Source organism: Megalobrama amblycephala, linkage group LG17 (genome assembly GCF_018812025.1).
Source record: "Megalobrama amblycephala isolate DHTTF-2021 linkage group LG17, ASM1881202v1, whole genome shotgun sequence".
In the NCBI taxonomy this organism is placed as follows: Eukaryota; Metazoa; Chordata; class Actinopteri; order Cypriniformes; family Xenocyprididae; genus Megalobrama; species Megalobrama amblycephala.
Genome location: NC_063060.1, coordinates 19,200,726 through 19,224,225, shown reverse-complemented (window position 1 = coordinate 19,224,225; position 23,500 = coordinate 19,200,726). Strand labels below are relative to the sequence as shown.

The 23,500-nt window shown below is 36.7% G+C and overlaps 2 protein-coding genes across 3 annotated transcripts; one reads left to right on the top strand and one right to left on the bottom strand.

The window, feature by feature from the left end:
• Positions 1-3,853: 3,853 nt before the first annotated feature.
• On the top strand, positions 3,854-8,251 carry LOC125251234 (patched domain-containing protein 3). Its single transcript, XM_048164208.1, has 4 exons — positions 3,854-4,913; positions 5,427-5,548; positions 5,650-5,795; positions 6,565-8,251. The coding sequence occupies exons 1-4, from the start codon at positions 4,194-4,196 to the stop codon at positions 8,091-8,093; spliced, it is 2,517 nt and encodes an 838-aa protein (XP_048020165.1). The 5' UTR covers positions 3,854-4,193; the 3' UTR covers positions 8,094-8,251.
• Positions 8,252-9,506: 1,255 nt separating this feature from the next.
• On the bottom strand, positions 9,507-23,349 carry yme1l1b (YME1-like 1b). 2 transcript variants are annotated; one of them, XM_048162962.1, is made up of 18 exons: positions 23,161-23,349; positions 21,797-21,922; positions 21,413-21,593; positions 20,611-20,703; positions 20,377-20,498; positions 19,150-19,300; positions 18,939-19,022; positions 17,747-17,920; positions 15,492-15,644; positions 15,162-15,294; positions 14,994-15,056; positions 14,724-14,836; positions 14,435-14,590; positions 14,196-14,347; positions 13,887-14,013; positions 13,616-13,689; positions 10,805-10,891; positions 9,507-10,679 (listed from the first exon to the last, which is right to left on the bottom strand). In XM_048162962.1, exons 1-18 carry the CDS (start codon positions 23,191-23,193, stop codon positions 10,530-10,532), a joined length of 2,172 nt encoding a protein of 723 aa, XP_048018919.1. In that variant the 5' UTR covers positions 23,194-23,349; the 3' UTR covers positions 9,507-10,529. The 2 variants fall into 2 exon arrangements, with proteins under 2 accessions (XP_048018919.1, XP_048018920.1); XM_048162963.1 differs by having other exon boundaries at positions 20,389-20,498.
• Positions 23,350-23,500: the final 151 nt, after the last annotated feature.

The following is a 23,500-nucleotide window of genomic DNA, read 5'->3' as shown; positions in this document are numbered from 1 at the left end:
GATCATTATGTCTATGGAAAGTCCCCATAAAACATGGAAACCCAATGTAAGTGTGTGTGTGCGTGTGTGTGTGTGTTTACCTTTGTGAAAAAGGAGTGTGCTATGTGCACTTGTAGTGTACTTCCAATCTCAAAAGTATGTTTAAAAAACTGTACTTGCAGATAATATAACATTAATGAAATAAAAGGCCACTTAAAGGGTTAGTTCACCCAAAAATGAAAATTATGTCATTTATTACTTACCCTCATGCCGTTCCACACCCGTAAGACCTTCGTTCATCTTCGGAACACAAATTTAGATATTTTAGTTTAAATCCGATGGCTCCGTGAGGCCTGCATAGGGAGCAATGACATTTCCTCTCTCAAGATCCATAAAGGTACTAAAAACATATTTAAATCAGTTCATGTGAGTACAGTGGTTCAAGATTTCAAAACACTGCTTCAGGAAGCTTCGGAGCATAATGAATCAGCGTATCGAATCATGATTCGGATCACGTGTCAAATAGCCAAACTGCTGAAATCACGTGACTTTGTCGCTCTGAACCGCTGATTCGACATGCTGATTCATAACACTCCGAAGCTTCCTGAAGCAGTGTTTTGAAATCGGCCATCACTATAAGTCGTTATTTCGTTTTTTTGGCGCTCCAAAAATATTCTCGTCGCTTTATAATATTAATATTGAACCACTGTACTCACATGAACCGATTTAAATATGTTTTTAGTACCTTTATGGATCTTGAGAGAGGAAATGTAATTTCTCCCTATGCAGGCCTCACAGAGCCATCGGATTTATCAAATTCATTTGTGTTCCGAAGATTAACGAAGGTCTTACGGGTGTGGAATGGCATGAGGGTAAGTAATAAATGACAGAATTTTCATTTTTGGGTGAACTAACCCTTTAAGTAGCCTTTTATTTTATTAATATTATATTATCTGCAAGTACAGTTTTTTAAACATACTTTTGAGATTGGAAGTTTCATTTTTTGCTGAACTAACCCTTTAAGTGTTTTTAAATAGAGTACATTCATAACTTTCTTAATACACTTGTACACTTTGCAAAAAGTGCACTTTGTAATTTCGAATTAAACTTTTAAGTACATTTTAAATCATTATGTTAATATTTTGTCATGCTTTAAGTACACATATTTTGATGCTTTAATAAAGTACCTGATTAGCCTATAATTTTAACTGGTGTATTATTCAATAACACATTAAAATATTATAATTTTAACTGTAGTGTATTATTCAATAATACATGAAAAGTAAATATATTTTAAATGTACTAAACTGCAACTTCATCATTACAAATGTGTAATTACATACAAGTTTCAATAGAAATTACATTCAATTTTAGTACCATAAATGTGCATTCGACAGTGCACCTTCAAAGAAGGTACATATAAATATGTACTTATAATGTATTTATGTAAAAAGCACGCTTAAGTTCAACTAATTGCATTTACTATAAATTTAAACTATAATAGATTTTCATTTAATTGCAAGTAACATGCGGTTAAGTGTCAAAAAAAAAAAAAACATTACATTCAGTTCACACTGAATATTCTTTTAGAGTATACTGTTTTTGTTATAAGTACTATGTGGCGACCAGGGCAGGCGAGAGCTGTGAGGGAATGGCGCGAGGCTGGTGGTGCGAGAGTTAATGAGCTCCACCTGGGAGCCGCACCGGCCTTGAGTCCCTCACGGAGGAGCTCCAGAAGCATAAAAGGAGGAGCGACGACAGTGAAGGACCGGCAGACGTCCATGAGGGTCTGCCGGCATTACTTTCCTTTGGTTTTTGGTTTATTTATATATTAAAGTTTGTTAAATGTTCGCCGGTTCCCGCCTCCTTCTTCCTACATCTACGAACCGTGTTACATTGGTGCCAAAACCCGGGAGGAAGGAGGGACATGCTGTCGGAGAGCCCTCGCTGCTGAGGGGGATCGTGGTGCCGCGGAGTTCGGGCAGCGCGGGAGTGAAGACCGCGAGAGGCTGCCCGAGGCGGTGGTACTGGAGCCTTGTGAAAGGTGGGACGGAGACCTGAATGCCATGCTCCTGGGACGAGGTGGGGTGGCTGCCGTCCTGGAGGGAGTGGAGGAGTGCCGTCATCTGCCGTGGGCTGGAGCCTGCTACCGTCCGCCATGAAGGGGAGGAGCAGGGGACGGTGGACTCGCTGCCGGCTGCCCTCAACCGGAGGAGCCATCGCCGGCCGCCAGGAGATGGTCGAGAATCGGGCCGTCCACCGAGCATCCAGTGCCATCGCATGGCACCGCGAGGAAGAGCCTCTTGGCAGGTTGAGCACCGGGCGGCAGTGTGTCTGGGAACCGGACCCAGAATTTTTTTTTCTTTCTTTTTCCTCTCTCCCCTCTCTCGTCCTGTCGCTCCCCTTGCTTCCGTCTCCTTTCTCTCGTCTCGTCTGTCCTTACCCCCAGGTGGGGAGTAAGCGTAGTCGAGGGAGTACCCCCCAGCCTGCAAGGGGCGATGGGGGTATGTGGCGACCAGGGCGGGCGAGAGCCGTGAGAGAACGGCGCGAGGCTGGTGGCGCGAGAGTTAATGAGCTCCACCTGGGAGGCGCACCGGCCTTGAGTCCCTCACGGAGGAGCTCCGGAAGCATAAAAGGAGGAGTGACGACAGTGAAGGACGAGAGAGGACCAGGCCTGGACTTTATGTTATGTTTTATTATGTTTGTGTGGCCGGCAGACATCTGAGGGTCTGCCGGCATTACTTTCCTTTGGTTTTTGGTTTATATATATATATATATTAAAGTTTGTTAAATGTTCGCCGGTTCCCGCCTCCTTCTTCCCACATCTACGAACCGTGTTACACACTCTTTTTAAAAGTACATGGTAATGAGTGCTGACCTTCTAACTCCATGCGATCAGTTTACATATACTTAATAAGTGTGCTTTTTTTCACAAGGTTGTGTAGTTTCTATCCACTGCAAAGCTCAGGTCATAGTGATCAAACTTCATCTCTCTCTCTCTGTCTCTCTCTCTCTCTCTCTCTCTCTCTCTCTCTCTCTTTCTGATGGCAAGGCTGGATTATGGACATCTGACCATTAGTGTCCCTGGACCCTACAGCACATAGTTCAGTGATTGCTACCACATCCAACCTGAACACCACAAATATAGCCTACTATTCACCATCTGCTACTTTTTTTAGACAACATTATAATAGATAAGCTTCTGTACATTTCATACTGAACACAATACATGACAAATCTTTGTGTATAATATAACAAGTTGAGATACAATGTGATGTGAGGATGCATGAGACACTCTAGCTCCAGACAGTGTTGCACTGCTCAGTATCTGTGACTTATTCCAGGTATGACACTGCCTTATTGCCTTCTTCATCAGAGACAGCTATAATTTTAAATGCATCTGCAAACCTCAGAAAAAAGCAACATAATCTAATGCATTTATTTGTGTGTGTACCTTTGCACACCCAATGTATTATTAAACACAGAAGAATTGATTTAGGACTGATTCATTTGGTCACATCTTTGGTTAAAAACACATGCATCCTTATCTTTGTTGGCATCTATTGTTGCATGAAGAACCTTTACATGGAATCTTTCCACATCACAAAAGGATCTTTATAGTGGAAAAGGCTTCTTCCGATTATTAAAATGTTCCTCACACTAAGAAAATGGGTTATTTTAAGAACTGTTAACTGAAAGGTTATAACCCAAAATGGTTCTTCTGTCATTGCTGCAAAAACGCCCTTTTGGAGCCTTAATTTTTAAGACTGTAGGTCCTAAAAGATGTGTGTACTGTGAAGTTTGAAGTATCCAGCACAAAGGAAGTCTACTTTTAAGAATACTCTTTCTCAAGATCCAGTTTCTCAGAATCTTTATCCATTTTCTAAAGAGCTTTCCCATTGTCTGCTACTTCAGAGGTCCATTGTTTCATTAGGAGCTAATTGCTCCAAATATACAGGAGGTACCTGGATCACTGCTTCAGAAAATTGTTCCCTTTCAGAAGAAGCTCAGCCTATTGATTATAGGCTTGAGAGGTAATTCTAGTGGAAATAGTAATCAAGATAACAAAAGACAAAGCCTCAAGAGATCATTTGTGTCAACACTGTGTTCTGTTCTGTTCTGTAGGCTATAAGAGCCCTGGAGAAATAGGACCTGCTCTTTTGATATTAGGCCTATATGTTACAGCGCACATCTCCTCGAGCCCAGATGTAGTCATGGTGTCCTACATCACAGACTGCATTGAAAAGCCCATACGGATGTGTTTTGAACGTTTCGGTAAGTTCGTAGGGCTTCACCCGTGGTGGTTTGTCACTTTACCGTTGGTGGTGTCTGCAGGTCTAGGAGGAGGATTTTACTTTCTGAATGACCTGAAATCCAATGACATAGTGGAGCAGTTTACTCCAAAAAACGGCCGTGCTAAAGTGGAGAGGCGTTTCTTTCAAGAAACTTTTCCACAAATTGACTCACAGTTTTCAATTATACGCTTAAACACTGATGGGGTTTTTGCATCTTTGATATTCTCCTGTCAGACAAACATACTCAGTGTTGCCGCACTAGAAGAGGTCATCCGCATCAATGGACAAGTCAGAGGAATCACCGCAACTTACGACGCACAGCAATTTTTGTTCTCGGATGTTTGCGCAAATGTGAACGGAACATGCAACTCTAACGTAATGCTTGATGTTTTAAATTATAATGCCAGCAACATTCATTTTGTCAACATAACGTATCCTGAGTACTGTCCGTCCGAATTCAAATGTCTCCACATGGGAAATGTCATCAGTAAGGTGGAGGTGGATCACAATGGAGTTGTTCGAAGTGCCAAAGCAATGAGACTTTTCTATTATTTAAAAGAGAGCAATAAAACACTGGGAGAAGCCTGGCTTCAAGAGTTGATAGACTTGCTGTCGAATGTAACAACCTCTGTAACAGAAGTAAGTACTGTGTTAAATGTTTTTGTAGTCCCTATTTGCTTGAGTCTTTGTATAACCAATGTGTTAATTCTTTAGTCATTTTAGTCACCATGCCAGTTTTAAATTTTCAACTAAATTCAATTCAAACCCACACATTAAATTAAAAACTAGGCTTTATGAAAGATTCATTTGGTAAAATCTAAAACGACAGTCATGAACTTAATAAAATTGCTCTAACAATTTTCTAAAATATGGAACACATCAAATATTTTTACATAATTGCACATGAAAGTGCATAGGCACCAAAAAGAAGATACTTCACACTTATGGATTGCATTGCATCATATAACATCATATAATCTGCAAACTTTTTATGAAATGTATATTAAATGTTTATAATGAATGACAATTGGTTTGGCCATTAACACATTTATTTTGTATTTTGAGGGTTTGCATACTGTGATTCTTAGTATAATCAATGATTTTTCAGTATATGTGACTAAATGAAAGGTTTTTAACGATTTCTTTTCTCAGGTATCCTATTTTACCTCCATGTCAAGACAACAGGAGTTTGAGAAGAGTACCCAATCTGTCACTGAACTTTTTGCAATTACTTACTTTCTTGCCATCTCATTTTCAATAATATCTTGCCTGAGGTTTGTTTATTTTATTTCATGAGCTGAAATATATTTCATAGAGTGCAAGTCTTATATTTATTCAAGCTATACATTTTTTTGATATACATTTTACTCAACAGGTTTGACAATGTGAGGAATAAAGCATGGGTGGCTTCTCTTGGAGTTTTTTCCACTGCACAAGCAGTGCTGTCCAGCTTCGGGCTGCTGTTACTCATGAATGTGCCATTTGTTATTACTGTGGCGTCTTCTCCATTCCTGATTCTTGGTAAGATACTGTGTCCACTCTGAAATGTTTATTATCTTTAGAATTTTGAACTGATTCAACCCTACATTTGGTACAGCATAGCACTAGCAATGGCAAGGTTGCAGGTTTGATTCCCAGGTAACAAATGTACTAAAAAAAATCTGGTGTTAGTGGGGTAAGTTGTGCCACTGTGCAAGAATCTATAACATAAGGCCATAGAAATATAACTTGCCCATGTTAGAGGTAAGCTGTGTCATGTCATTGGGGAATTTAGTGAATAAATGAATTACATTACTGAAAAATAAATAAACTAACATGAAATAATGATTTAGTAATTAAGTCTTAAGTCTTATTTTTGTTGCACATTATTTGCCTTTTATATTGCACTCAAAAAATAAAACAATATTTGACTGTGAAACAACTTTTTAACTTTTAACTTTGGTATTTCCTGCATTTGGAAGCTCACTATTACTATTTGACGACCCACTGGTATAGCTTATATCAAAATATCAGACACATTTCACCCAAACGCTACTGTTTTGAGATTTATATTTTGAGACCTGGATAGATTTTAAATGCCATATAGAACATACAACTGTATGTGATGAGTTCTAAATATATGGACATGTGACCAAAAAATGTGTTAGATTAACTGGGTGGCACATCTTACCCCACTTACTGTACGTTACATTGGATAAAATGGTCCAAAGGCATAAATGCACACAGCACCACATTTCATATTCTCCATAATTGACACATTTTCATTTCAAAATGTGAAACTGTTTTTTAGGAATCGGTATCGATGACATGTTTATCATGATATCCAGCTGGCAACAAACCAACATTCAAGCCACAGTGCCTGACCGCATGGCTGATACCTACAGAGAGGCAGCCATTTCCATTACTATCACCACCCTGACTGACGTGCTAGCCTTCTACCTCAGCTATGGTAACCCCTTTGGCTCAGTTCAGTCTTTCTGTTTCTATGCGGGCACGGCCATCTTGTTCTGCTACTTCTATAACATCACTTTCTTTGGAGCTTGTCTGGCTCTGAATGGCAGAAGGGAGGGGGCGAACAGACACTGGTTAACTTTCATGAAGATCCCAGATGAGGTCCCACCAGGACGGTCTAAAGCTTACGCTGTCTGCTGTGTCGGAGGATCTTACAACCATGACACAGGAACCGAGGAAGAGCACCCAATGACATTGTTCTTCAGGAAGTACTATGGACCATTTTTGACAACAGTTTGGAGTAAAGCAATAGTAGTTTTTATCTACTTAGTATACATTGCTGTTAGTGTTTATGGCTGCCTGCAGCTTAAGGAAGGCATTGATCTCAAGAACCTAGCACTTGATAAGTCCTACATTGTCCAATACTATGAGGCTGAGAAGACATACTTTCATTATCATGGTCCAAATGTAATGTTAGCCATCAATGGCACATTTCCATATTGGGAGGCGAATGAACGTAATCAACTTGAGTCTTGTATTATGAAATTTCAGGAGCTGAATTCTGTCAAGAACTTATCCACATCTTGGCTTCATTCCTTCGAAAAGTATGCAGAGGATCACGGTAATAACATCAGCACAGAAGCTACATTTAAAACACATCTGTATCAGTTTTTGGACCACCATCCAATGCTCAAACAGGATGTCAACATAACCAATAATGACATAGTTGCTTCACGTCTATTTATTCAGACAATTGTTCAGAACTCCACAGAGAAGAACATGTTGAACTCACTACGGAAGAGAGCAGAGAGCTGCCCGTGTCCATTGTTGGTCTACCATCCAGCATTTATATACCACGATCAGTATACTGTAATAGGGCATATCACTCTTCAGACTGTCACGGTCGCAACCGCAGTAATGCTGGCCATTTCTCTTGTGCTGATTCCAAATCCTCTTTGCGCCTTGTGGGTGGCCTTTGCAATCGCTTCAGTTATTTTGGGAGTCACTGGCTTCATGGCACTGCTAAACATTAGCCTTGATTCAATCTCCATGATAAACTTGGTCATTAGCATCGGCTTCTCCGTGGACTTCTCTGCTCATATCTCCTATACGTTTGTGTCCAGTACTAAGCCCAACGTGAATGAGAGAGTTGTGGAGGCACTGACGCACCTGGGCTACCCCATACTTCAAGGGGCTCTTTCCACAATTGTGGGTGTGGTGGTACTTTCAGCTTCCAGTAGCTACATATTTAGAACCCTCTTCACCATTGTGATGCTAGTCATTACTTTTGGGCTGCTTCATGGTATTGCTTTCATCCCAGTATTTCTTACTTTTTTTGGATTTTGCCACAAGTTGCAGCAGCACTGAATTTAAATATTAAACAAATTTTCTTCAAATCTCCTCTCAAATTTTTGATTTAATTGTAAAATGATCATTTTACTGAATAAAAGAAAAGAAAAAAACATGATTATGCTTATTTGAAAATTACTTTTAAAGATCTTAAAAGCATGTTCAAACTATAGGAAGAAAGTGCTTCCATCCATCATAAACGTACTCCACATGGCTCCGGGGGTTAATAAAGGCCTTCTGAAGTAAAGCGATGCATTTGTGTAAAAAAATATCCATATTTAAAAAGTTATGAAGTAAAATATCTAGCTTCCACCAGATCGCCTTCCGTATTCAACGTACAAAGAAAGTGTAAAACTCTTGCAGTTCAAAAAGCTTACACCTTCCCTTTTCAACTTACGGACACGACGCCAGTTTACACTTTTTTTGTAATTTGAATACGGAAGCGGTCTGGTGGAAGCTAGATATTTTATTTTTTACTTACTATTTTACTTTTTTTATTATTTTACTTTTTACACAAACGCATCGCTTTGCTTCAGAAGGCCTTTGTTAACCCCCCAGAGCCATGTGTACAACACGTTTATGATGGATAGATGTGGATGGAAGTACTTTCTTTAACTCGGAAGCTCGGATGCGTCAGGATATTTATAATATTTCTACGACTGTGTTCATCAGTAAGAAGAAAGTCATATACACCTCTGATGGCTTGAGGGTGAGTAAAGCTTGGGGTTATTTTCATTTTAAAGTGAACTACTCCTTTAACAAGTGTGTTTTCTAGACCTGGAAAATTAATAAAATGTAAATTAAAAACTTAAGTCATGGAAATTTGAAATGATAAAAAAAAAATTTTCTAGTTATGTCAAGCTCCAAAGTATTTTATGGGGTAGAATCTGCTCATAAATTGCAATTTGTTATGTAAATAAAACAAAACAAAAGCAGACTGTCATTAAATAAGATGTACCAGAGATATCTTGGCTTACATAAGGGACCTTCATTTGTCTCAGACAATTTAGGGGGCTTGGAGCCAAAAGGATGAGCAATCCTGAGGATTCTAGAGGCTCTTTTAATTTGGCCAGTAGGCAACCAGTAAGCCAGTTAGCAACATACCTAACATAAAAAACAAAACAAACAAACAAACAAACAAAAAAAAAAACTACCTAGTAGCAATATACTATATTGTGGTAACAACCTTTGCATCATTCGCACATTCTTCAGAAAATAAACCTAGTTTGCATTTGTTTGTTTGTGTAAAATGTATAATGTTCTTGAAATGCAGAGGTTGTCATAGTACATGAAAATAACAGTTTTGCGGTTTCCTTTATTCAGTTCAGCTCCCATTTATTACTAAATGCAGAATCGCATCAACCGAAAAATGTAAATTACAAACCAGGCAAAAATTAGACAAATCAATTTATACACTTATATACAATCATACAATGTTTTCGTTTTCAGCTTTATTGATTATAAATATATACTGTATGTACACAACTAAAATGAGCTTGGGTAAAAGGCAAACATACATGGAGGCAAGGTAAACTCAAAGATGTAGAGTTGCTGTACATGAATAAATAATATATAGAATAAAGCTGAATAAACCCAATGTAACTGGAACCCGAGAATTTAACATCAAACATTAAATCTGAAAGAATATTACATTTCGGTCTTCTTTTTGTTTTATAATTGGCGTGTATAATCAATTTGATAGAAGACAGGGAGCATTTAAACATGGATCATGATATTGCAGATGGTTTAAATAGTCTTGTGATAAAAGTGCAGAAACAGAGCAAGAACTACAGGAGTTCATTGATCACTGGACCACTGGGAAGTTGATCTAGGAAACATCTTGTCAGAAAGGTTATCTAATAACATACTGGGGTTCTGAAGTATAAACAAACAGTGACTAAATGTACTCTGAAGCAGCATTGTTCACAAGCAGATATGATATGCATCACATAAACAAACAAAAAACAAACAAACAAACATGTTCCAGTACCAAAGTGCTTCGAAACATTCCACAATCCCTCAGTAAGAAAATACATCGCCTTACATTTCTCAAAGGCCACCATGAAACATATACTTAGCCTGGCTCAGACAACTGGTTCAAAAATGGTGAACAGTGATTTGTTCCTGACCTTACAGCTCAAGGATTTATTCTAAATCAGCTTCTGCTCCACTACAAATAAGGCAGAACCTATAGTTAATAGTACAGAAAAACACTGACATGGATACTAAATTAGTTGAATTCTCACATGAACAATTTCTTTGGAAAGAAAAATCCCAAGGAGGAGTTTGTGTTACACCTTCCTTATTAGCATGTAAAATTGAAACTAATTTCAGAGATCTGGCTCAAAAAAACAATTTAGCAATGGGGAGAGTAGGCCTACCAAGCTCTTGGTTGCATATGTACATTCATGTCTTTTAGGGTTCCATTGTCCTTTCCCTGCAGCCTGGTGACCTTCATCTGCCGTGACCATCTAATGTCTTTCCCTCCAAGACCAACTGGATCTCTTTGGCATCCAACGTCTCATACCGCAGTAAAGCCTCAGCTAGATTTTTGTGCTCTTTAGCACGGTACTTTAAGATCACTTTAGCACGCTCGTAGGAATCCTAGGAGCAAGCAAACAAATAAAAGAGTCAAAAACTCTGGAAAAAAAATCTGTAGCCAGTATGAATGCAATGTTTCATTACTGATTTGTTAATAGAGGAGAGAGTTGGATCAGAACAGAGTATACCCTCAGAAGTATCCGGACTTCATGTTCAATGGCTGCCTGTGTTTCTGGGCTCTGCTTGGTGAGGTCAGCATATGTCATGACACCCAACTATTACACAGAGGGAAGAAGTCCAACAAGTAGCATTACATTAACATGTTTCTAAGCTATTAATGAAATGCTCAAACACAAAAGTTTTAAGACTAGGGTTCCGCAGAAAGTCCTAGGGTTGGGTAGGTTGGTTGCTAAGGGGTCCGTTGAAAAAACAAGAATGTAAACAACATTGTTATTTAACACTTTTTACCATTTCATTCTGCTTTATGAAGACTGGTGGGAAATCATGAGATTAGTCAACTATTTTATTCTATTTTAGACAGACAAGCACAGATACTATTTGAACCATTTCTTTTAATTTTAGTACAGTGATAATTTAAAATCCAATTATATAATTATAAAGCACAGCAAAATACAAAAAAAAAGGGTAAAACAGACATTTTGATGGTGCTTTCAACTGTACTATAGTACTGTATTAGATATGTATTATACTGTATTATAGTACTGTAATACTGTATTACAGTATTACATAAAAATACTAGTTTACAATATAGTGTAGAGCTGCACGATTCTACATAAATTGAGAATCAATTCTTTTTTTAATTTAAAAGGGTCATGAATTGAGAAATCAACTTTTCCTTGAGCTTTTGATATGTAAGAGATCATCGTACTATAATATCCTGTAAGTTTCAGAACTCAAAACTTCCTTGTCAGTCCAATAAAAGCTTTTATTGACAAGGCCCATCAAACGACTGATCCTGGAATGTACCTATCTATGAGGTAAAACGCAGCCTCCTTAGAAGAAATCAATGCCTACTTTATCATTGCAACATTGGCCCCGTCCACTGGCGTGTTAGTGAGATGAGGAGGAGAGAATAGCGATACAGGACAAAAATAACATTACCTTTCACAGGATCCTAATGCCAGGAATATGGTTATTATTTTCAACAATGTGAATGTCTCAGTTGAACTTTATTTTTTATCACGATTTCATTATTTGTGGATTCTTTGAAAAATCAAATCGCATTTCGGCACAGGCTTTGCAAACAGACTTTTACGCTACGGAATTGACAGTAATGCAACAACATGTAAGTAACTGTTCATTCTAATGCCTGATCTGATATGTAATGATTCATGTACAGTCAGATGTTCTTTCTTTGTGAGTCAGTAAACCATACCAGTGACTAAACAAGCAACTTCACAATGTTTCTCTTAGTAGGATGAAAATAATTTGTTATTTAAACTGTTTAAATTATATAAAGAAAGCAATCAATCAAAGAACTCTACCTTTGCAATCAAACAGCATGCGCTGAAGCTGTCAATCAAACAACATGAGTCTATCAGTGTCAGTGAAATGATGACAATTTTTGATGTAAAAAGCATATTAACATTATAAGTGCATCCCAGGAAATATTCTAAAACCATAAAACAATGCAGTTCATGACCCCTTTAAAATAGAAAAATCATGATTCGCCCATGATTCTAAATAGACAACTAAACAAAATAACATGTAATTTACTAGGCAAAATATTAATTGCTGCAGTCTATTCAAAAACAAAATTAGTTTTTACTATATTAATTTGAATTGTAAAAAAAAAAAAGAAAAAAAAAAGTTTGAATTCAATGACTCATTCATAAAGACTTCAGCTGCATCCGAAATCGCATACTTCCCTATTATACAGTAGGCAAGGATAAATGCAAGGATATGACAAAATAAGTATGTCCGAATTCACAGTAGGCAAAAAAGTACCCGGATGACCTACTTCTTCAGGCAAGATTCTGAAGTGTGGACAATTTACTATGCCACGAGGCCACGGTAGAAGATTTGTGAATGGCAGTAAAGCGACATAACTGAGTTGGGTAAGTCACATGATAATGACAGCATGGAGGATGTAGCATGTCTGAATTACCTTCATGCTACACACATTCATACTGTATAGAGTGCATTTTTTTTTAGCAGTCGTGAAGTAATTACTTATTCAAAATAAGTTACTACTCAATAGAGTATGCGATTTTGGATGCAGCCTTCACTTATTTCCTTACTGGACGAATCAGCGTTTTTGAACGAATGTCTTGAATGAATGATTTAATGACTAATACTAATACTTGTCATGTTTAGAAGCGTCAATACTTGTCAACTAGAAGCGTCATGTTTCTTTCTTTTATTTTGATCACTATTGTAGACATCAGTGTTTATATCCAAACTATAAACTTGTATTCCAGTACTTCTGTGATAATATGAATTATTGTAAGACAGAAATAATGATACTACGTGGTTGAAAAGCCTGTTTGTGAAGCCATTCCATATCTGTACATGACAACTGCTTTCTCTTGGTCAGTGGCAGAGCCAACCTGCTGGGATTGTACTTGTCAAAAGTTTAATAGACACAGGCGAATCATTGTCATTTGGGAATAAGTTTGTGTGGCTGTTTGAATCAAGTTCGCGATTGTTTAATCATGCAGCTCTATAAAGTTTTTTTTCCTTTTGATGGATTCTGGCAATTGAAACTTATCCATAAAGGCTACATGTTAGGCTGCCTTGGAGTTTGTGTCAAATGGACAAATCTTTGAAGGCTAAACTACCTTATGGAAGGTAGATTTTGAAGAAGATTTTGGAACAGAGGTATTAAAAATTAGAATTCTGGTCTATATTATCTACATATGACTAGTTTTCCAAAATTGCTGCACCTTTTATCATTTATTAACTATACATGCAAAGTCTGGCTTGAGGGCAGAATCCATATTTCAGTACCCAGAGATGATCAGATAAATAAGACAAACCTTTTCACTCATTCCAAATCTGGTCACCATCATTTTTGCTATTTTTGTAGCACTGTCAAAATCACTTGATGCTCCTATGTGAAAACAATAAAACATTACACATATAAAACAAACAGAAATAAGAAACAAGCATCATTCGGGCTATTCATGCTGTGTCCTTTTACATATTTGCATATTATGAAGTACAATAAACATTCCATGTACTTATATCCGGGTCACTCAAATGCAATCAATACACCACAATACCTGAGCAAACAATACTACTACCTACCAGTAGTGATATATTCACTGCCAAAAATGAGCTCCTCAGCCACTCGGCCGCCCATGCTGACGTCCATCTGAGCCAGAAGCTGAGCCCGAGTTTCACTCCAGCGGTCATTCTCTGGAAGCATGGACACCTACAGAGAAGAGGAAAAACTGGACCTAAATCAATGAAGACTAAACTGAGATGTCCCATTAAATTAAATCTCAGAGCTCATATCTCCAAGAAAAGTTCAACTCATAGGTGAACACATAAGGCCTCTCAAGCTTTAGATTCTGATGAAGAACACAATGATGATGAAAACATTTGTGTACTCACGTGACCCAAAGTGGGGCCTCTCGGCATAATGGTGGCTTTATTTATGGGCATGGCGTCTTTTGTGTAGTATGCAATAATAGCATGGCCTGACTCATGGTATGCTGTGATTTCTTTATTCTTCTGATCAATCTCTGCACTCTTGCGTTCTGGGCCTGTGGAGGGAGAAAGTGAATGGAAAACTCAAGGTATTCATTCATCTTCAGCAAAGTTTGCTGTATCATGCAAAATGAGTCACTTACCCATCAGTATTTTGTCCTTAGCAAACTCCAGCTCCTTCATGGTCACCATGTCTTTACCGTCCACAGCGGCCCTAAGTGCAGCCTGATTAACAAGATTCTCCAGCTCGGCACCAGAGAACCCCACCGTTCCTCTAGCAATGACATCTGCCTGCACAGCTAATATCCAGAAAAGACAATAATCCTTATGAACAACTACATTACTTACTGTATAACTTATTTTCTTTAAAACATTAACAGTTTAGAATCTTGAGTGTAAATTTAAGAAATTAGTATTTAACAAGCCACTCACCAGAGTCTACTTTAATTTTTTTAAGGTACCACTTGAGGATTTCAGTGCGGCCCTTCACATCTGGTCTGGGGACGGTGACCTGCATATCAAAACGGCCTGGCCGGATCAGAGCACTGTTGGAAAAAGACAGCGTTCAGATCCTCTGAGCAATCAGCAAGATTATATGAAAAAAAAACAAAAAAAAACAAAACAAACTCAAACATTTATATCTTATTATGTATCGCAAACCAAGCGTTTAGTCTTTAGATGTTTGAAAATTAATATACACACGTATCCAAAGCTTCAGGGAAGTTTGTTGCTCCAATTATGATGACGCCTTCATTTGGCTTAAACCTGCAGATGTTAAACACCAAAGACCAAAGTTCAGTGAAGGCATATCACAAAGTTTCCACTCAAACACAGAGTGCAGTCATAAGTTCTTTAAGTTGCATGGCTCACCCATCCATCTCTGCTAGAAGCTGATTGATTGTCTGTCTAGAATAGGGGTGCATGGGAGACTCAATCCTCTTTCCTCCAACACTATCCAGCTCATCAATGAAGATAACACAAGGAGCGTTAGCTTTAGCTTCCCCTAGAGGACAAATACAGGAGAATTGCTTCAACATGTGTAGCATTCATACAACCATTCATTCACCAATTAGGCATAAGAGTGTGATTTTGGCTACTTTCACATTCACAGAACTCAGAATCAGGCACAAAGTATGACCTATACGATCTATAAACAATCATTTCTTTAATTAGAGTGCACTATGTATGCTAGACACTCACTGAAAAGGTTTCTGATTCGACTGGCACCAACACCAACAAACATCTCATCAAACTCGGAGCCAGATGCGTAGTAGAATGGCACATCTGCCTCACCAGCTACAGCACGGGCCAACAGGGTCTTTCCTGTACCCGGAGGCCCAACCAACAGGATTCCTGGAAAAACACATACACACAAGTAAATGTAAAGATAAAGCAAAATAGAATCAGTGTGGAATTTTGCTCAGAATTATACACTTGATTTTACTTTATTCTATATAAATCACTGATACTTTTCAAGGTCACTAATATGAAAGAAAACTTTCCACTTGATGTAAAATAATGAACTACAGTACAGTCCAAAAGTTTGGAACCACTAAGATTTTTAATGTTTTTAAAAGAAGTTTCGTCTGCTCACCAAGGCTACATTTATTTAGTTAAAAATACAGTAAAAAAACAGTAATATTGTGAAATATTATTACAATTTAAAATAACTGTGTACTATTTAAATATATTTGACAAAGTAATTTATTCCTGTGATGCAAAGCTGAATTTTCAGCATTGTTACTCCAGTCTTCAGTGTCACATGATCCTTCAGAAATCATTCTAATATGCTGATTTGCTGCTCAATAAACATTTATGATTATTTTCAATGTTGAAAACAGTTGTGTACTTTTTTTTTTTTTTTTTCAGGATTCCTTGATGAATAGAAAGTTCAAAAGAACAGCATTTATCTGAAATACAAAGCTTCTGTAGCATTATACACTACCGTTCAAAAGTTTGGGGTCAGTAAGAATTTTTATTTTTATTGTTTTGAAAAGAAATTAAAGAAATGAATACTTTTATTCAGCAAGGATGCATTAAATCAATCAAAAGTGGCAGTAAAGACATTTATAATGTTACAAAAGATTAGATTTCAGATAAACACTGTTCTTTTGAACTTTCTATTCATCAAATAATCCTGAAAAAAAATATTGTAAACAAATATTTTGTACAATTGTACACATTAAATGTTTCTTGAGCAGCAGATCAGCATATTAGAATGATTTCTGAAGGATCATGTGACACTGAAGACTGGAGTAATGATGCTGAAAATTCAGCTTTGCATCACAGGAATAAATTACTTTGTGAAATACATTCAAATAGAAAACAGTTATTTTAAATTGTAATAATATTTCACAATATTACTGTTTTTTACTGTATTTTTAATTAAATAAATGTAGCCTTGGTGAGCAGACGAAACTTCTTTTAAAAACATTAAAAATCTTAGTGGTTCCAAACTTTTGGACTACTGTATATTGGAAAATTAACATTGACTTAAAGGATTAGTTCACTTTCAAATGAAAATTAGCTCAAGCTTTACTCACCCTCAAGCCATCCTAGGTGTATACGACTTTCTTCTTTCTGATGAACACAATCTGAGAAATATTTATAAATATCCTGACTCATCTGAGCTTTATAATGGCAGTGAACAGGGGTCATGAGTATGAGCTGAAGAAAGTGCCTCCATCCACATCCATCCATCCATCCATCATAAAAGTATTCCACACGGCTCCTGGGGGTTAATAAAGGCCTTCTGAAGCGAAGCGATGCATTTGTGTGAAAAAAAAATCCATATTTAACAAGTTATGAAGTAAAATATCTAGCTTTCTTCATACGTTGAATATGGAAGGCGGTCTAGGGGAAGCTAGATATTTTACTTCATAACTGTTAAATATGGATTTTGTTTTTACACAAATACATCGCTGCACTTTAGAAGGCCTTTATTAACCCCCTGGAGCCGTGTGGAGTACACGTTTATGATGGATGGATGTGGATGGAGACGCTTTCTTCAGCTCATACTCGTTGGTATCGCTCACTGCCATTACAAAGCTTGGATGCGTCAGGATATTTATTAATATTTCTCCAAATGCGTTCATCAGAAAGAAGAAAGTCATATACACCTAGGATGGCTTGAGGGTGAGTAAAGCTTGCACTAATTTTCAGTTGAAAGTGAACTAATCCTTTAAAGCATGTGAATATTTTGTAATTATTAATAATATGAATTAAAATACATAAAAATAGCAAAGCTTAGTGGACTAGTCATTTTTTTTAAATTTTTTTTATTGTCCTTTTCGAAGCTTGACAGGCATGTTCACTATGAACTACAACTAGATGGATACTCTCATGGATACAGGTTTGATACAACCTGAAGGTAAGTAAACAAATGTAGAATTTTAATTTAACTATTCATTTAAATGGATCTGGCTTGAAGCCTTTCTGCAAATGTGTGTTCTTGCCTTTAGGCAGTTTTCCTCCCAGAACAGTGAACTTCTGAGGGTTCCGAAGAAACTCCACCACCTCCTGCAGCTCATTTTTGGCCTCCTCCACACCCTTCACATGCTCGAAGGTGACGTTCTTCATCTGGACAGGGTCCACTGCTGAGTCCAGGCCTGATGTGGTTCGGAATCGCACTGTCCGGAACGGTTACATTATAGTTCACACTCCAAACACACACACACACACACACACACACACAAAGCACTACACGGAGCATTCCCAAGGGCACAAATGAGGCAAGCCAGCCAACTAAGCATTATTAAGTTTTAAATCCAACCCAAAACTTGAAACCTTTCACAAATTATTCAGATTTTATATTCAAACAACTGGCAGACATGACACACATGACATTAATCTATCCACTTAAGTCTTGATGTATTGAATACTGTTTCCGGGTTCAAGCCTCCACTCCATTTCAATTAAGAACAAGATCTCAAGAGTCATTACGATCACTATTTATTTACGGCACACATTTAAGATAAGCTTTTATAAATGTACATTGTACATTACAGTCTCTGGGCTCATGGCGTCCCAGACACCAATATTTAAAACGATTCATAAAAGATGAATCATTGTCTGGCCATCTGAGATTTTGGTATGGAGATAAAGGTTAGGAATAGGATCATGTTTTTTTTGGTTGTATTACAGCACACCGAAAGCGTATTTTAGCACCATTTTTTGTTTGCTTTCGGCATCTGATAGAGCGTTTGGACTCGGAAACGATGTCAGACTTAAATGGATACACAACTGTAAGGCTGGAATACACAACATGACTTAAAATCTGACATGACGGATTTTAAAACACTAGGCATTCATACACTTGTCGACTTTGTAAATGGTTACAGAGAAAAACTGGGCATCATACACTAAATGGCTGAGGATCACAGAATACCAGGAGATGAATGAAAACAAAATAGGTTAAACATATATTACATGACTGATATCCTCAAAACTGGATGGAGTCTGAAGCTAAAAAACTGGAGTCTGTACCAATCATAAACTCTTTGATTTTCTGCAAAATCCGTCAACTCTAACTGCCCAAAATTGATGAATCCAGACTGCAAATCAGGGCAAAAGTCTGTTGTGTAGTGTATTTCAGCCTTTAGTTAGAGAGACAAATCAGACATGCAGAAGTTTCTTTGGAACATTTACCTGATAAGAAAGGTGTTTTTGAGAGTCCATACAAGCCCAACAGCAAAAGCACCAATAGTATCAGTCGCATCCTCCTTAGTGATTCTATTGAAGATGATGACATATGTTTTAATACAATAATAAAATGAGAAAGGATACAACCATATCAAGTTGAAAACCTTCCATCATTCATTCACAATTCATAATTTGATGTTAATCTAAGAGGACATGCCTTGGGTTCTCTGTGTTAGGGCTTGAGCTTTGAGGAAGCCCTCGGCAAAACCAGTCTTAAAAGCATCATGCTGACCATCAGGAATATTTTTGTTTTTAAGGAGCTTGTCCAGAGTTTCAACATCTGGCCCTTTGTCTCGTGTCAGGAGACCCTAATGGACAAAAATATAAATAACATTGTAATACCAATATAACCTTCTCTAATATTTAAAAAGTGAAAACATACTAAAGAATAATTTTTAAAGGAATAACAATCAAAAATGTCAAAATTTACTCATCCTCATGCCATTCCAAACCTGTATGACTTAATTTCTACTGTAGAAATCAAAAAGGAGGGCTTTTAAACATGGTTTGCATGCAATTAAGAAAACGGCTTGTGCAAAAAGTACAGTTCCGAAACATTTTGTAAATTTGAACACTGTTTTTCTTTATGCTGTTTAGGGGAGTAAAAGGGTATATATATATATATATATGTATATGAATATTTTTTTGTGCACCAAAAAACAAAATAACCACTTATATAGTGATGGCCGATTTCAAAACACTGCTTCACGAAGCTTCGGAGTGTTATGAATGTTTTGTGTTGAAACAGCGATTCGGAGCGCCAAAGTCACGTGATTTCAGCAGACTGGCGGTTTGACACGCGATCCGAATCATGATTCGACACAAAAGATTCATAACGCTCTGAAGCTTAATGAAGCAGTGTTTTGAAATAGGCCATCACTATACAAGTCATTATTAATGTTTTTGGCGCACCAAAAATATTCTTGTCGCTTTATAATATTAACATTGAACCACTATACTCAAATGAACTGATTTAAATATGTTTTTAGTACATTAATGGATCTTGAGAGAGGAAATGTTATTGCTGGCTATGCAGGCCTCACGGAGCCATTGGATTTCAACAAAAATATCTTAATTTGTGTTCTGAAGATGAACAAAGGTCTTATGGGTGTGGAAACGGCATGAGGGTGAGTAATAAATGACATTATTTTCATTTTTGGGTGAACTAACCCTTTAAGACATCTAGGTTTCTACTGGGAATGAGTCTCATGTGGTCATATAATTGAAATATCTTGATTAAGTTGAAGAAAAAGAAGAAAAAGTCATACATTTTTGGAAGGATATGAGGGAGAGAACATCATGACCATTTTAATTTTTTGGGTGCATCTCTTTATGTAAATAAACGCATTAGGCTAATATCATTCAAAAGGAAGCACTGTATTACTGTGTGGGTGACCTTCATAAATGATGGCGTAAATCCCTCAGGCTCCGCTGAACTGTCAAAGCCTCCCTGTAGACGCCGTGTTTTGGACTTCAGAGTTTTAAAGCCTCGATTTGGGACCAACACTAGAAAAAACGATTACAATTTGATGAACATTGGCGGCCAACACAGATTATAATTTTTAATCATTTTAATAATGATGTGTGTGACAACTGAATAATAAACTGTACACTTTACATGGCAAATATTGGAGGTCTGTACATAGTGTTTGGAGAGGTGACTTGTTTTGCCTGGAGAAGACAGGAGAGACACCACCCATTCTGGAAAAGCCTGAATAAGAGAGAAAAAATGTAGCTGTTTATTCATCATATGTGGTATATTTAGTGTTAGAACATGAGAAAGCTGAACAATTAAATAAATATTCAAGGTTTTAATTACAGCTCAAACAATGAATTATTGTGAATCCTGTTATGTAAAACTTTTCTATTTATGTTTGGAAGCAAATGGAAGCATTATAACCAATAACAGACATGTCTGTTTAGTGCATGAATGCAATGGCAAAAGGTATTTATTTGGTAAGTGTCATGATGAAACCCCAAAACACATTTTTTGAGATGTTAACTGATATGTACAGGTTACACATCACTGTAAACAATAACATCACTCATGTGAATATGGTGGTCAAACAACACCTATTTTGTTTTAGTTAAGCAAGTGGTTAAGTAACATGATAGTGGCGGCCCGCTTCGGATTTAAGAGGTTACGTTTTAATCACTCTGATTCACCAATGTGTGTTTTATGATTGACTTTTCAGTCTGGCACAGGAAAAAGCTGAAGAGCACTGAAGAAACAGCAACCTTTGCAAGGAACTTTTTCATATTATAATGTGATGGAGTCAAAATACAAAATTGTAGTAATTTCTACTATATGAAATTGATATAAACAAGATTACCAAATAAGAGAAAATCAACAAAGCTTATGATTTATGTGTTTGGCTCAGGTATCAAGAAAGTGAAGAAAAAATCCTTTTGTGTCTCACCATGTTTGTTGTGAAAGAAAGAATCTGAGGAGAGATAGGAAGTCCTCCAGATATTTGGCTCAGTCCTCAGTTGTGAGTTCAAGTCCTGCTGAGAAACAGAGGGAAGAAGCTTCTCCACCAGCGCATCTAGCTGACCGACTCCTAGATCTGTCAGACCCAAATCCCTGAGCGTCAGTGACGACTTCCCAGCACAACACCACACATGCAGAATTCAAAGAGGAAAAACACTGTTAAGCTTCAGAACTTCATTTAAAAGCAGCTAACATTCAACTGATCCATTTTATGGACACATTTCCATAAACCAGAAGGAACAGAAGGAAATCATCAAAAACGTACACGTGTACAATATTTTTTGTAATTAATTATGTCATTAAATGTAATTACCTCTGTGCTATTCAGATCTTGTTCTGGCGTGTTCTCTCTGTGTTTGTGATTGACTGAAGTATTGCTGCTCAATGAACCCGTCAGAGAATGCAGGGCATTGATGAGGTGACTCAGCTGGACTGTTACCTGAGGGGACGACAACAAAACCAAAGCATTTCTTCTTTAATGTCCTGAGAATTTTTTTTTTTTTTTAATAAAAACATTTAAATATGTTAAGAAAACATCATAACTGTCCAGGACGCTTTTAACCGACATACTTTTCAGATGATGTTTCTAAGTTTAAATTTTATAATTTTACCCTTGACTCAGACCAGGGTAAAGTTTCAATCTCAAAATATGAAATTCTGTGATGAATATTACACCTATGGTGATTTAAACCAGTGTTATTTTAGTATTTGTTTTAATTTTTGAAATAGCTTTTATTTTTTATACTTTTAGTTACTTTTAGTATTTTTTTTTTAATATTGATATTTATGTTTAAATTATTTTAATTCAGTTTTAGTTATTTATTTCCAGTTAATCATTTTAGTGATTCAACTTAAATTTATTTCATTTTATTTCCAAGACTAATTTTCATTTAGCTTAAGTTTTTCAACTAATATTTCTATTTTACTTAATTTCAGCTTTATTTCAGTAAACAGAAATATTTTTAATAGTTTTAATTAACAACAACAACAACAACCCTGATTTCATATACACTTGTGAAAGTTTTATCCAAAGCTAGTGTGCTCAAGGCAACAGCATCAGTAGAACTGAATAACTGTAAAGTATAAAACATATATGATATGTGTTGGTGAACAATATTGTGAGTCCTTTCCTATAAAACTGTATTTAAAATAAATGTTAAACTGTAAAAAGTATATTATTTTTATTTTAAACATTATTTAACTCATTTAGGATAGCTATGAAATTATTCTTAGCAAGATGTTATTTAAATTTAAGTCGGCTATGAAAACGTCGTTTCCACAACTGAATTTATTAAACATAATAATTATACAATTAAACTAATTTAAGACTCATTTTGGTGTATTAAATGTTCATGACTTTTCATAAAAAAAAACAAAAAAACAACACACTTCTGCTGTAATGTATGGTTATACACAGTTGTCAGTGCAAACCAATGTTTTTACAAGCAGTAGTTTAATAAACACGACCTATCAATAACACTGTAATCTAGTCAGCTACAACAACGACTGAACTAGTAACATAAGACGACATGATGTTGACTTTTCAACATGAGGCTCGAAAACTATTTCTCAAATCTTGAGATTAAATACAGACTGCTCTGTTGAACGTGCTAGCTAACCAGCTAGCATGCGTACATGGAAAGTTATAAAACCAGCTGTCTTAAACAGATTTTATACCTGTGGCTGCAGGGAAGTAGAAAGAGAAAACATTTCCGATTAGCTGATGATAAACTCTTTTGGACAACGGAGTTTAATGATTTGGAGTTACATATAATGTCCTCCACCGGTGTCCTCTTTCGTTCAAGTAGCTTCGCTAAAACTGCGAAGACTCGTTTACAAAACAGCCTACAACATCCGGCATAGAGGATGACAAAATAAAAGTCCTTAACTGCTGAGTTGCCTACTATCCTGTTGCCTGTCTTCATAATTTACTCATCTTCAAATCTCTATGAATTCCTTCTTCTGCAGAATTAATATTGGGGTTAAGTTTAATGTTAATTTATAATATATGTTTGTT

Bases quoted from the DNA above. Each gene is read 5' to 3' on its own strand.
- LOC125251234 (XM_048164208.1), top strand. From the start codon at position 4,194: ATGGTGTCCTACATCACAGACTGCATTGAAAAGCCCATACGGATGTGT. The intron at 4,914-5,426 runs GTAAGTACTGTG...TTCTTTTCTCAG, and splicing joins TAACAACCTCTGTAACAGAA to GTATCCTATTTTACCTCCAT. The intron at 5,549-5,649 runs GTTTGTTTATTT...TTTACTCAACAG, and splicing joins TCAATAATATCTTGCCTGAG to GTTTGACAATGTGAGGAATA.
- yme1l1b (XM_048162962.1), bottom strand. From the start codon at position 23,193: ATGTTTTCTCTTTCTACTTCCCTGCAGCCACAG. The intron at 15,645-17,746 runs GCAAGAACACAC...GTGTTTTTCCAG, and splicing joins GGGAGGAAAACTGCCTAAAG to GAATCCTGTTGGTTGGGCCT. The intron at 14,837-14,993 runs GTGTGTATATTA...TTTTTCCAACAG, and splicing joins TTCCCTGAAGCTTTGGATAC to TGCTCTGATCCGGCCAGGCC.